Consider the following 15334-nt stretch of genomic DNA (forward strand, 5'->3'; position numbering starts at 1 on the left):
GTTGTACAATAGCATATAAGGTATAACAATACAGAGTATACAATACAACACTTGATACAAGACAAGAGGGTATAACAGCTAATACAGTGAACAAATTAACTACATGTTTTTAGAAAAGGTGGGGGGTATGTACACCCATTACACAGCATTGTGGGACAAAAGAGGAAGAGAGCCCTGGCCAAAAGGCCTTACAGTCTAAACATTTACGGTATAGGACAGTAGGTAAAGGGAAGCTGTGTGTGGAGTGGTAGAAATGGTGGTTAGTGGCCAGGGTCCTAGGTAAGAGAGTATGCTTGCCTGAAGAGGTGCGTTTTCAGATTGCGCCTAAAAATAGTAAGTGTGGGTGAGTGGTGGATGTGTTGAGGGAGAGTGTTCCAGAGGAGGGGAGAGGATCGAGAGAAGTCTTGCAAGCGGGAGTGGGAAGAGGTGATCAGGGAAGAAGACAGAAGGATATCGTTAGCAGAGCACAGATTGCGTGTAGGATGGTATCTGGAAATAAGCTGAGTAAGATAGGAAGGAGCTAGGTTGTGGAGAGCTTTGTAGGCGAGAGTAAGTGTGGGTGAGTGGTGGATGTGTTGAGGGAGAGTGTTCCAGAGGAGGGGAGAGGATCGAGAGAAGTCTTGCAAGCGGGAGTGGGAAGAGGTGATCAGGGAAGAAGACAGAAGGATATCGTTAGCAGAGCACAGATTGCGTGTAGGATGGTATCTGGAAATAAGCTGAGTAAGATAGGAAGGAGCTAGGTTGTGGAGAGCTTTGTAGGCGAGAGTAAGAATTTTAAATTGTATCCTTTGTGTAACTGGCAGCCAGTGAAGGGATTGGCAGAGGGGGATTGGGCTGGAGAAGCGGGAGGAGAGGTGGATGAGTTGTGCAGCAGAGTTCATGATAAACTGTAGCGGGCTAAACGGTTAGCAGGGAGGCCGCAGAGCAGAGAGCTGCAGTAGTCTAGTTGGGAAATAATCAGGACATGCCCCAGAAGTTTGGTAGTGTCCTGTGTTAAAAAAGGGCGGATGCGGGAGATGTTTTTTAGGTGGAAGCGACAAGAGGAGGATAGTTTGTCAATGTGTGGTTTGAATGTGAACCTTGAGTCCGAAATTACACCTAGACAGTGAACCTGGGGGACAGGTGTTATGGAAGTGACAACAGAAATAGTGATATCTGGCAGGGGCATTGAGTTGTGAGGTGGGAAGACTACTATTTCAGTCTTGTCCATAGTGGGCTTGATTCACTAACCGGCGCTAAGCCCACTGCAGCTGCCCTGTGCCCGCTTCAGGACAAACTGATCCTCCGGTCCCCTGTAGCGACTCAGTCTTGTTTCTGACCACTCAGCCAGTTGATGGTCACTGTGCTGGGCGCATCCTGTGCATGCACAGTATGAGATTTTCTCATATTGCGCATGTGCAGAACACTCCCGGCGATGGCAGCATGAGCGAAGACACACGCAACCGATGGACACGTGTGGCCAGGGCCCCGCAGGCACAGTGAGGAAGCATGTGGGCAGCTAATGAGTGGCACCATAGTAAGTCTGAAATCAAACACTTCTTTTGTCATAACCATTTTTTATTTTCTTCCTATAATTCGGAGGTCAAGATATCTTCATGACAGAAGAACAAAAGAAATATTACAATGCTATGAAAAAGCTAGGATCCAAAAAACCACAAAAGCCTGTTCCTAGGCCACAGGTGAGGCATTTACTTTAAAGTGGCAGAGCAACTACATATAGAAGAATGTAAAACATTATTCAGGATACCCAATTGTATATTAATTTAGCTGGTTTCAGTGTCAGAAACATTTCCTATACGTGTCTGTTTCAGTATATTGGTTCAGTGAAGTTTAGCCTAGGGCATTTTGTTATGCAGCCTTCTACTCTCTGTGCACTCTGGGAGATCAGGTGTTGTTTCTACTCGCAACACATAACAAACATGCATTTCGAAGTGATGCTCCTTGCCAACAGTAATGTCGCCACCTACGATAAATGTAGGAATGTAAATCAGGGAGAGGAAAGTTTTTACAATGGGCAAACATTGACTAAATAACATATGCATTGTAAAATTTAAGCAATTTTAATCATTAAGTTAAGTTTAACACTTTCGGGACCAGCTGCCTAACCCCCCCCCCCCCCCCCTTAAGGACCAGGCAATTTTATATGGGGGGGGGGGGTGTTTGGGAGAGTCAGGCAGCTGGATCCCTGGTAGGCTAAGCTTGATATGGTGTCCCCAGTGTGGCCAGGTGTCGCCCCCGTATTGCAGGCAGACTTTACTCACCTCCCAGGACCCAGCAATGAGCAGCTGTGGATCCCTGCACTCTGGCCAGCATCCCTGCTCGTACTGGAGCTAAGTCCTGGGTCGCGGCTTGATGACGTCATCAAGCCGGGACCCGACACCTACGTCAGAGCGAGCGGGGATGCCGGCCAGAGTGGAGGGGGGCGCCGATCGCTGGGGGAACATCAGGAAGGTGAGTGGATCCACTTCTTCCCCCCTACCCCAGCAGCTCTAACAGTGATAACCACGATCCGCCCCCGATTGTATTGAACATGTGATCAGGAGCCAATCACGATGCCTCCTGATCACTGATGATTGGCTCCTCATCACTGAGAGGAGATGTCAGCTGTCATAGAACAGCTTAAGCTCCCCTCTCGGGTGCGTACGATTCGGCTGGAGCGGAGACAGCGGGCGGCGTAAGTCCTACGCCGCATCAGGCTTAGACAGACACAAGTGCAGCGTAGGATTTACTACAAGCGGTCAGGAAATGGTTAACCTTGTAATAGAATTGAGATATGAAATAATGTCTTATTGTCTGTGTTTCAGAATAAATTCCAAGGTGCCGTTTTTGATTTCGTGTCCATGCAACCCTTCGACATCACCATTATGGTTCTGATTTGCTTGAACATGGTAACCATGATGATAGAAACTGATGACCAGACTAAGGACATGGAGAACATCTTGTACTGGGTTAATGCGGTCTTCATTGTTCTCTTCACTGGGGAATGTGTCCTCAAGCTGATCTCCCTACGACATTACTACTTCACAATGGGATGGAATATATTTGATTTTGTGGTGGTCATTCTCTCCATCGTAGGTAGGTACAAAATATCTGTAGCTAACTAAGAAGAACAATGATGGTGGTAAGAACATTTTATGTATTGATCTCAAGAAATGTGCATGGTTTGGGCTTGTACCAATAGAAGGAGGCCGCAGGGCACACCACAACATTTGGGGATGGATGTTTTGCCTGATAATGATTTAAAATCCCAAAAGAAGACCTGAAAGGGAATTACAGGAATATGAAAAAGTTCCTAGTCCCTCTCCACACCTGCCACCATAAGAACATATGACAAATCAACAATGATTCTAAATACTATATTTCATTCTTTACCTAGTGGTGAAATTATGACCAATTGTGTTTTCTCCTCCTTGCCACTTTTTTCATTTAATCTCCAGTGGCACAGAGGCCTACGAGAGTGGGTATCCCGCCTGCAACGATTCTTGGGAACAAAGAAAGGGAGAAGGAGAACGTATCAGTACCACATAATTACTGGTTGAAAACTAAAAACGAACGTATTTATTTCACATTATGAATATTTGTCTCAAGATGGGGCACCTTAAGGTGTGGGGTATAGTTTTTTTTTTAAACATGACCCATATTGGACTTGAAATTTAAAACCAGGCCAGAGAAAATAAAGTCGGACCCGCTTACTCTAGTAAAAAGATCAAAAGAAATCTACTGCATGTACCAAATTATAAAATGAAGTCTTGGAAGTAAGTATATGTTAGAAACAATAAAGGTGGGCTCATTTCCAAAAGAAGGTGGGGATTTTGGCTATAGACAGAGCACTTTCAAATGGCTCAGTTATTCTAACTCCTTCAGTCATCACACAAACATGAAAACATTCTTGTCTGGTGCAGAAAGGTAAATTCAACAAATTCTTGGTGAATTTACTCCACGTACCATGTTAACCCCATGGTGTTTACCCTACTGCCATGTTTTCATTGTAGGCCTATCTTAAAGCGGTATTGTCACCATAAAAATCAAATTTCAACAGCAACTGGTTTGAGTGTATTAAGTGATAAAGATGCTAATCCTGCATTCAAAACTTTCAAAACTTTTTCTGCTGTTATGGTTTGTAGTTATCACATACTTTAGGAGCACTGGCCCTAGTGCCAAACAGTGCCAAAGAGTTGAATGCTGGGAGTTCTTTTTATCTATAATATATTCCTCCTCTTCCATTTATTTCCCTGCCTAGCTCCTTATCAGAAACACCCTCTGATTACTTGTGTTTACATCAAGGCTGAGGTGACTCAGTGATTGGATGTGTAAATAAAAAAGACAGTGCAGTTGTTATTATACACCTCAGTGGGAGTGTCTGAGGACTCTGGGAGGAGGGCAGCTAATGACTACACAATGAGCAAGAGAAGGGAGGGGGGAAAACAAGAGTCAGGGAGGATATGATGTCAGCATTAGCTTGGCAAGATGGCTACTGCCTAGAATAGGATTTTCTGCTTTTCCTTTATAAAATTCACAGGAATCATTACGTGGATAGCACAATACATCTGTTATGTAAGTAGAAGTAGTATTTATCTACTTATATATGTGTTTTTTATTTCTAGGTTAGCATGGGTGTCGCTTGTTCTTTAATGAATGACTTCTATGAAGGGACATTGAACAGTGTAGGGTTTATAACCAAGGTTCATTTGAGCCACAAAACACAAGTGACCTAGGAACCAAAGGAGCCTTGAAGGACCACTATTGCAAAAAACAGAACTGTAAAATTGTAAATATATGTATACTTATAAGAAGTACATTTCTCCCAGAGTAAAATGTAATATAAATTACTTTTTTTCCCATGTTGCTGTCACTGACAGTAAGCAATACAAATCTGACAGATGTTTAACTAGTCCATCTGTCCATGTAGGGTTCTCATTATTTCCGTTATTCTTTATAATAGCACTTTCATGGAAGAATCTATATAAAGATTCTGTTTTGGCAGGAGGATTGAGCAACTGCCATTCAGTAAGTGCTTTAAAGGACCATTATCGCAGAAAAAAAAGTAGTCTGTTAAAATCTGACAGAACCGACAGGTTTTGGGCCAGTCCATCTCCTCGGGGGGATTTTCAGGGTTTTCTTTGTTTTCAACAAAATTTCTTGAGCAGCAGTTTAACTGCCTAAATAGTAAGATACCAGCAAGCCTCCCTACTCACTTGCAAACTAGTTAGACTTTGCAACTGCTGTTGAGGATATGCTGTTGAAAATGAAGAAAACCCTGAGAATACCCATGAGGAAATGGACTGGCCCAAAACCGATTCTGTCCATTTTTAAGTGCCTACTTTTTTTTTTGCGATAGTGGTCCTTTAATCACCTTGGCGGTGATGACGAGCTCAGCTCGTCCATTACCACCGAAGTGGATTGCTCAGCTCCTGGAGGGTCTTTTTACACCAAATTTTCGGAGGGGGTGTAGCTAGCACTTGGCTAGCTACATCACCCCTCCGATCGCCACCGGCCCGCTCTGATCCCCCCGATTGTGCTGTTTTATACATACCCCCGGAGCCCGCGCCGGCGCAGCTTTCCATAGCCTCCAGGGGTCGCTATGGCGGCGATTGGAACTGCTCATGACATCAGACGCCATGCCTGATCTTAGCCAAAGCAATGCCTGAAGCTATGGCGGAAGTCTCAGCCATCGCGGGATCACGGCCAGGTAAATATCGGCGGCGGCGAGCAGAGTGAGGGGGACAGTGCCGGCGGACTTGGGGGCAAAGTGTAGCTAGCCAAATGCTAGCTACACCAACGTAGACACGTTTAAAAAAAACCAAAGCCAACCGCGGCCGCATGGCCGCGATTAAACGAATGCCAGGGTGGTTAAAGAATCAAGGTTCTTTAAGAAATCAACCCCAGTTTGATCAAAAATTATGATTATTTTTTATCGCTGTTCAAAGTCAGGTATAAACTTAATCCATTCTCAAAATCATTGATATTGTAGGAAGAGTTAATTAAAACATGAATTTACTCCTATTGTGTGAAAACTTCATTTATTGTGATACAGCTGTACTAATTTTGTTTTTCCATCTCTTTTCCACAGGCATGTTCTTAGCTGATCTCATTGAAAAATACTTTGTATCACCAACTCTGTTCAGAGTGATCAGATTGGCCAGAATAGGACGTGTCCTGCGTCTCATCAAAGGGGCGAAAGGCATTCGTACTTTGTTGTTTGCTTTAATGATGTCGCTTCCTGCTTTGTTCAATATAGGCCTGCTGCTTTTCCTTGTGATGTTCATTTATGCTATCTTTGGAATGTCAAACTTTGCCTACGTTAAGAAAGAAAGTGGCATTGATGATATGTTCAATTTTGAAACTTTTGGCAACAGCATGATTTGTTTGTTCATGATCACAACATCAGCTGGCTGGGATGGCTTATTGGCACCAATTCTCAACAGTAAAGCACCAGACTGTGACCCACTTGCAGAACACCCTGGAAGTTCTGTAAAAGGGGATTGTGGCAATCCATCTGTTGGGATCTTCTTCTTCGTAAGTTATATCATCATATCATTTTTAGTGGTGGTAAACATGTACATTGCTGTCATTCTGGAAAACTTTGGCGTTGCAACAGAGGAAAGTGCAGAACCTCTTGGAGAGGATGATTTTGAAATGTTCTACGAAGTCTGGGAAAAGTTTGATTCGGATGCCTCACAGTTTATCCAGTATAATAAATTGCCAGACTTTGCCGATGCGCTGGATCCACCTCTTCGTATACCAAAACCAAACGCTGTACAGCTTATTGCAATGGATCTTCCAATGGTAAGTGGTGATAGAATTCACTGCCTCGACATATTATTTGCTTTCACAAAGCGTGTGTTGGGTGAAGGAGATGAAATGGACAATCTTCGAGCACCAATGGAGGAACGGTTCATGGCCTCCAACCCTTCAAAGGTCTCTTATGAACCTATCACCTCTACGTTACGTAGAAAACAAGAAGAGCTGTCTGCGATTGTGATCCAGCGAGCCTACCGATCTTATATTTTGAGGAAGACCATAAAACGTGCTTCCTTTATGTACACTCATAAAGACAAAGATGGAGACAGTTTAATAACACGGAAAGACATGCTGAGCGACCGACTCAATGGGAACTCTACAACGGACAAAATAGACATTACACCATCTACAACATCTCCCCCATCCTACGATAGTGTTACAAAACCAGACAAAGAAAAACATGAAAAAGACAAAATAGAGAAAGAAGACAGAGGAAAAGATGTCAGGGAGCGTAAGAAGTAGCGTTTGTGTGGCAAAATGTTTACAGCCTGTGAACATTTTTATGTCAGCAGGACTCCTTTAAAAGAATTATGCCAAACTGACAGTTCTTAAAATTATGTACTTATGGTCAGTGCCTACAATACGACAGTGACCCCCTGTCAGGAATGGACGACAAAAACGCTCAACGCCCCTTGACTGGAGGTTACTGTTTTAACCTCTTCACTGCTGCTGAGGCTTGCAATGCATCGCCCAAGGATGTTTTGCCGGCCCCTTAGAGGAAGTAAAGGGGTTGACATCCCAGCTGACACTGCTGAAGGGGATAGTCAAAATGGCTACTCAGACTGTGTGGAATGGGGACCATTTTGTGGGATACAAACCTCTTGTTTTTTTTTTCTTTCGTGTGTGTTGAACACTTTAGTAAACTACTTGTATCCACTGTTTGCATTTCAACTGCCATACTTGCCATATGTTTACAAGTTCTATGTTTATGGATTCATCCTTTTTTTGAATTCATAGGTTCTCTACGATTATATGCGACTATTTTTGTAAATGGGTTTTATGTTGGGGAAGGAGCTGATAATTACCACTTCAAAGGTATGAGGACCAGGTGTTCTTCAGTATCTTCCTCTATAACATATACAAAGAAAAATGATTGCATGAAGCATGCCAGGCTCATAGGTCATGCATGGGAAAAAAATGTAAAAGTAAAAAAAAAATAAAAAATAGCGCTACGAGAAACTAAATTATTACTATGTGACATGATTTTTTGGGGGGTGCTTAACAGCTCATGCAATGTCACATACACAGGAGTTAAAATGTGCCTGTTTTCCCCCGTTTAGCCCCACGTTAGGGGGGGAATATGGAATCATTTTTTTATGCAAGAAAAAAAGCAAAACTGTAGTGCTTCCTACCGTAAATTACATTTCACTAATTAAGTGAAATTAATTTATCTGACAGCACAGGTTGACCAAAATCCATTTTTTTAGGCTTTATCCTGCATTATTGTTTTTGGCCATCTTCAGCTTGTCAGCGAGGTTGACATTGTACAAGCCAATGGAATTGCCTATGTTATAGTATGTAAATAGTTCCGTTGCTATGTGGTAGATGTTTGAGCAAGGAAATAATGATTTGGGCACAATATTCATTGCATCAAATACGTACCACATTATGTGTAGTTTGCAAGCTTCTGGAAAATAATAGAGAAAAAAAAAATATTCTGTACCAATATAAATAGTTTGGACGCTATCACAGGTGCATGTTCATATTGCCTGGGCTGCTTACGATATTTTATTTCCCCACCGTCCAGCAGTATATTACAGAAAGCCATACGCCGTTGGTTAAGCAAGACAAATTGTTCAACATGGTCTAATTTCTGTGCTGTTAACCTCTTTTGCTGCTTATCTGCAGTATGAAAGGGTTAAGCAATAGTTTGCAGCTTATCTTAATATTATATTCCATCTTTTTTTCTTTTTCTTTTTTTTCTTTTTGCATTTCGTTATTTTTTTAAAAATTTTGTTATGGGTGTTTTGTATTGATGTAGACACAAAATTGGAAATGTTGCAAACTGCGTTCAAGGACACAGGAGTTTTTAAAAAAAACAGAAGATGATATAAATACTGTAAATATTCATTTAGCTTTATTTTTCAGCATTTTGTACATAAGAGAAGAGATGAAAAAAAATTAACTAAACTTCAGGGGTTAATGTTGTGGTCACTTTTCTTACTTGCCCATGCTTAGCACTATTAAATTGGAGATCTTTGCAAATAATAAAAAAAGACATGAAGGAGAGTTGTAAATTTTTGCTATTTTATTATATTTTTTTTTTCGGTGCACATGCTGAATGTGGAAAACAAAAAATGTAGAATTGGGGACCACAGCTTGCACAATAGAAATATCTATATATCAAAGGTGAACTTAAGAAAATAGAGAAAAAACAGGCGAAATATGCAGAAATTGTAAGAAATGCCTGCATCAGGGATTTAACATATTTCAGAAATTACCCAGAAATACTTGAGCAACAAGTAATTTCAGAAGGTGCTGGATAAAAGGGTTGAATAGAGTTGTTTTTTTTGTTTTCTTACTTACATAATAAGGATTTGGGCAGCCCACTGTTCCCCAGCGGCTGTGAAAGAGCACCTGTTCCCTACACAACATTCTTAGACTTAAGTAAATTGAGCCCATAACTAAAATTAACCTTTGTCTAAATCAGTATTTCAGGTATCAGAATTACCAAATCTCTTTCTTGTTTTGACAAAACAGTTATAAAAAAAATACAAAAAAAATCTTAAAGAGGTTTGTCTTTGTCTGTGTTCCCAGGCATTATACCGGAGGAAGTAGAACAGAGACAGTCCATTGTTTTCAATCAGATAGATCCCGCCTGGGAGTAGCAACGATGGAGATAATGGGAGTAGCAAGACACAAGTCTGCATTTTTTATGCATTAAACATGATTGCCCACGAGCACAGAAATATTAACAAATTCTCCATAGAAACATGGTTTTCAGCATAAGTCGTTCTCATGGATAAAATGATTTATATTAAGGTTGTTGGTTTTCACATGCATAAAACATTAAAAAGGCTGTACTTAAAAAATATGACAAAGAGAAACGCGTGGCCAGATACAGAATGTGGGGCCTAAGTGCCTAGAAATAATGAAGTCAAAAAGTTGACATGACTGTTTATTATGCACACCAAGAGGGCTTTCTATGACTGGCTGTCCAAGCCATTTGCCTCACTGGCTGTAAATTTAAACCAGTAGTGAAGAGGTAGTCACATACATGCTGCTGGATCAACTACAGTTGATCAAATAAATAAACAGGTTCCTGTTCATTCTTGGTAACAATAGCAGGAGTGAAGTACTTAAAGAGTAACTGCAGCTTCCATAATCTGAGAGGTGGAAAAGTTGACCTCTGCTCCACAGGTCAGTATCAAAATGTCTTACCTTCCTTGCACACAACGGCACATTTATTTTAGGCTAGATTATAGTGTTGACATACCAAGTCTGTACATGTAATAAGGCAGTTTAGAAAATATGGGCATTTCAATAAAAAAAAAAAAGAAAAAAAATGAATTGATCTTAGAATTAGATGGAGGAAAAAAACCCTGTTTTGTAATCAAGAATTAAAAAGCTATAGATATATTAAATTTATATTCGAAAACATTTAACTGGTGCATACTGGGTCTCCTAGGTGCCAGAAACTACTGACGCATCTTGATTAAACTAAACTAAGCAGTGCAAGGTTAATGATAAAGAGCCTCCCGAGAGAAGAGAAATAATGAGGGTCATAACATGTGCATCGAAAACCTTGTCAACTCCAAACACGCTATTAATGGACACGTTTGACAAAACAGAAGTTTAATAAGCAAAAACAAGTAAAACATACTGATGTCCAGATAATATAGCATATACCTTATATAAATACGGACTTTCAATGAAATAAGTATACTGTGTAAGTAAATTTAGCAACTACAGTGTCATCCCATGATGGAGATGAGATGTAAAACATTTGTGGAGTGCCCACATCTTTTCTGCACCCCCCCCCCCTACCATTCTCTTCAGCTGAGGGACAAGCGGGTAGCCTCTTTGGCAGGCTGAAGTATCTACTAAAACCCAAGAAGGACATAGATGAACACATTTTACTAAGGTTTTCCAGACAGAGCTAAAAAACAGTGGCAAACTTTAATGATCCAGCATTTTTTGTAAACAGTCTTCCAAAAGGTGGCAGGGGCTCAGAACCCTTGTGTAGGTCACAGACCATATATAATACCATTAGAAGGATAGTAAAACAGTTGTCATGTGTTTGCAGTAGCATGTATTCACTTGAAACATTTTTTTTTTCTTTTACTTTATCCACCTTTACTTACTATAACATTTTTATATGGAAGATGTATGCATACTTCTGTAATAATGGGACTGTCGTGTTGCAGCCAGCAATTTTTACTGTAGCCTATGATGCAGGTGAGGGTTTCAAGATATTGCCACTTAGTAGCAGAAAATTAACCAGAAATCCAAGCATGACTTTCTGGAATAGTGTTCTCCACTGTGCCATGTGGAACCTTAAGATAATTGGATCCCAGGTGAAGATTCTTGAAATGGCCATAGCTTGTCAATAATACAAGACCCTGTGGACCAACCTACTGTAAAAGTGATGTTTACTCATAGAGAGTAAGTCACGATGATACTTAAGTGCAGAGCAATTGTCAGTTTTCCAATTGATTTAATGTGTATTAAAACTGCAAACATAATCCATTCTTTAAAGGCCCGTTTAATAATGGGCTTCAAATGAGGTTATAACGTTATTTTATTTTTGTTTTATTTGGAATGCCCATATTTTTCCAAACCAGCCAACCCAGACTTTCTGGAATAGTTAAGTTCTCCAATGTTCTCCAGCCTTGCAGAACCTTAGAAGATCTCAATCCCAAGTGAAGAGCCATGAAGTGGCCATAGCAAGTCAACAATACAGCAGGACCTTCTGGGCCAAACCATTGTAAAAAGTGAAGATTACCCAGAGAGTTTGTATGTTCTCCCTGTGCCTGCCTGAGTTTCCTCTGGGCTCCCCGGTTTCCTCCCTCATCTCAAAAACATACAGATAAGTTAATTGGTTTCCCCCAATAATTGACCCTAGACTATGATGGACCATGGTAGAGACTAGATTGGGAGCCTCTCTGAGGGATAGTAAGTAAAAAAATGATATAAACTGTAAAGCATTGCAGAAGATAGCGCTATAAACACTAAACAATCTTAAGTAAGAGTCATCCTAAAATACAGAGCAATCACCAACTTTCCCCGAGCTTAAATGTTCATTTCCACTGCAGAAATCAGTCATCCTTTAAAACCCTCAGTGAAATAAAGGGCTTCTAGTGAGGTTATAATGTTAGATCTCATAACGAATAGTACCACAGTTCCAAATGGCTACATCCACTGTGCCTCTAATTTGTAGTACACTGTTTTTGTATATTTCTCTTTCTGATTAAATACTCATCCTTGTAGCTAACAGGTGCTCTTTAGGCTGCAAATCTCAGAATGCTCCTATTAAAAATCCCAACAAAGCATTCTGGGAAACACAGTTGAGCCACGGCTGGTAAGCTGTAGGTCAGCCTAAAGTCCAGTTTATATTTGTTTTCTAGAGTCTATCCGAATTACTCATTCTATTATTGTTACTTCATGCTGCACTGGAATGTTTTAGCCAATGTGTGGGATCCACATGCCTCATTTCTCGAAAAAAAGAAACATGACTTTGATTACGACGACACCATTTTACCTTCAGTTGTGTTTTGGACACATGCAGACGTTACAATGTAGACTCCTTTGCTTTCCAGGAATAATGACTTGTAGTGTACTGTGAACTGCATGCAGGAAAATGCTATTACCTAAAATTACAGCTAACTACATTAAAAACAAGCCAAAAGAATAAAGATTACATTTTGTATTGTAGACTTGTGTTGTGACTCCTTTCTTGTTTCACTTGATGAAATTGAATTGCATTTCTCAAAGGAAAAACTGAAAGCTGAACTCCAAGCATGTAACTAAATGTGGGTTTGGAGTATGGCTAGCCTGTCTGAGACCTATCTGAACGTTTCATGACTATACTTCAGTAAAGGACATGCCCATTGGACAGTGAGGAGCAGGGGCATAGTGATGAGCACTGAGGTTGTTTCTTTCGTTAAAGCGGTCCTGTGGTGCATCACAATCCATACAGTACAGGCTGCATTGATAGAGATGTGCTGTGTACTGACAGATACATTCACAACGTCTTCCACCTCCAGTCTTGCCTCTTGCATTTTTGACATCTCTTTTCTCTCCCCATGGTTCATGGCAAGAACCACCCCCTGTCCTGACTATACCCCTTCCCACCCATGGTCATGCATGTGCTGCCCATAATTTGCTTCCTTAGCTTTAATCAAACTACACACACCCACAGCTTGGTCCTTCAAGTCCATAATATGCCTTATCCTGACCCTCTCACATCTCTCCCTATTTCTTTCTGTTCTATGACATGCCTATCCCTCTGCCGTGGCTATGCCCTCTCCCTCTCTTAGCCATGCCTCTGCCGTCCAAAATACACATCCTCTGCCTGGACCAGACCACTTTTCCCCACACGCCCACCCACCCACAGATATGTCTTTCTAATCTTTGACATGTCTCATCCTGGTCCATTCTCATTTTTCTTGTGCATGACATGCCTCACACTGACCCACCCAAACACCTTCACCATTTCTTTCGTATCCATAGCATACCTTCTCTCATGCATTGTCATACCTCTGCACATCTCTCCCCATTTCTTTCTGTTCTATGACATGCCTATCCCCCTGCCGTGGCTATGCCCTCTCCCACTCATAGCCATGCCTCTGCTGTCCAAAATACACCTCCTCTGCCTGGACCAGACCACTTTTCCCCACACACCCACCCACAGATGTCTTTCTAATCTTTGACATGTCTCATCCTGGTCCACTCTCATTTTTTTTGTGCATGACATGCCTCACACTGCCCCACCCAAACACCTTCACCATTTCTTTTGTATCCATAGCATACCTTCTCTCATGCATTGTCATACCTCTGCTATTCCCCTTCCCCCACCACAGCTGCCTTTTTTATCCATAACATCCTTCATCCTATCCTCTCTATGCATCTTCCAAAAAATTACCATGCCTTTGTTTTTCAAGAGATGCACCACAAACCATATCCCACCAGTGACTATGCCTCTCTTGGACATGACATGTCTCCTCTTGCTCCAATTATGCTCTTTTCATTGGCAGTCACACATTTCCCCCCATTAATGTCACAGACTGACCTCTGCACCAGTGAAAGACCAGGCTTCGGGCAAACTTTGTCATATTTTCATTCAAATTCAGATACCTACTGGGATAGCAGTCAGCACTGTAACGTTATAAGGCACCACTCATTTAGTTAACAGCTAACAGCTACAGGATTGCTTAAAAAGGAACTTGCGAAAATCTTAACATTTAAAACACATACAAATAAGAAGTAGATTTCTTCTAGAGTAAAATGAGACATAAATTACTTTTCTCCTATGTTGCTGTTACTTACAGTAGGTAGTAGCAATCTGACATTACTGACAGGCTTTGGGTTAGTTCATCTCTTCATGGGGGATTCTCAGCATGGCCTTTAGTCTTTATAAATACACTCCCTTAAAAAAATGTATACACTGATGCTGGCCAGCCTCCCTGCACACTGGACACTTCTTTGGCAGTTGGACGGGGTAACTGCCATTCACTGAGTGCTTTTAAAAATAAAGAAAACCCTGAGAAACCCCCCATGAAAAGATGGGCTAGTCCAAAATATGTATGTGATGTCAGATTTCTACTACTTACTGTAGGTGACAGCACCATAGGAGAAAAGTAATTTATGGCTCATTTTACTCCGGAAGAAACCTACTTCAAATGTGTATATGTTTACATGTATTTTAAATTTTGAGATTTTCATGACAGAGGTTCTTTAAAGAAACTCACAGTATATGATTAGCAGCAAAGTCCTCCAACTCCTCCTTCTCGTATTTAAAATGTTACAGTGCAGGATTGAAAAAAAAAAAGAAGAAGAAAATCGGGTGTCTATCATGGCTATTTAACATTTGTTTCCCAGATGGGTGATTTTTTCTTTTATTTGATCAGGATGAACAGTGACCACAATATTGCAGATTTATCAGGTGCAGAGCAAACTAAGGCAGGAATGGATCTGTTGCCTAGTACTACTGATCAGATGACACCTTTAAATTAAAATTAGGATTTTTCTTTGCTTCTCTGGTTCAACTGTTCCACCTCCTGGTTTTGTTTGCTACAATCTTGATAAATCAGCTTCTTTGTCGAAGAAGTCATGCATCATTACCAGATAACCCTGGAGGATAACAAAAGCAAACCTGAAGTGACATGAAACATGGTGAGATTAACACAGTTACATATAGTACCAGTTCAAAGGGTAATTAGTTTTCGTTCTGTGAGCTGAATGAATCAGATATTACTTCACACTGACAAGGCTACTGCTAAGATTTGGAATTGAACGCCTTTAATTGAAAATAGGAATACGAGAGTCCAGAAAAGTTCTATTTACTATTCCTACTTTTTTATACAATTATCTC

At 40.9% G+C, this 15334-nt stretch overlaps 1 protein-coding gene and 1 long non-coding RNA gene across 2 annotated transcripts in view; one reads left to right on the forward strand and one right to left on the reverse strand.

The window, feature by feature from the left end:
- The window catches only part of LOC137525001 (sodium channel protein type 2 subunit alpha-like), a 310605-nt gene extending 297966 nt beyond the window's left edge, over positions 1 to 12639 (forward strand). The window contains exons 25-27 of the mRNA XM_068245618.1: positions 1573 to 1679; positions 2805 to 3075; positions 6071 to 12639. Of these exons, the coding sequence (XP_068101719.1) occupies positions 1573 to 1679; positions 2805 to 3075; positions 6071 to 7263 (1571 nt within the window). The 3' untranslated portion in view covers positions 7264 to 12639. The remainder of the gene's footprint in view (positions 1 to 1572; positions 1680 to 2804; positions 3076 to 6070) is intronic.
- LOC137525002 (uncharacterized) lies at positions 1643 to 14421 on the reverse strand. Its single transcript, XR_011022831.1, has 3 exons — positions 14290 to 14421; positions 3373 to 3481; positions 1643 to 1963 (listed from the first exon to the last, which is right to left on the reverse strand). It is a non-coding gene; the product is annotated as an uncharacterized lncRNA (long non-coding RNA).
- Positions 14422 to 15334: the final 913 nt, after the last annotated feature.

The sequence above is a fragment of the Hyperolius riggenbachi genome, chromosome 7, assembly GCF_040937935.1.
Source record: "Hyperolius riggenbachi isolate aHypRig1 chromosome 7, aHypRig1.pri, whole genome shotgun sequence".
NCBI lineage: Eukaryota > Metazoa > Chordata > Amphibia > Anura > Hyperoliidae > Hyperolius > Hyperolius riggenbachi.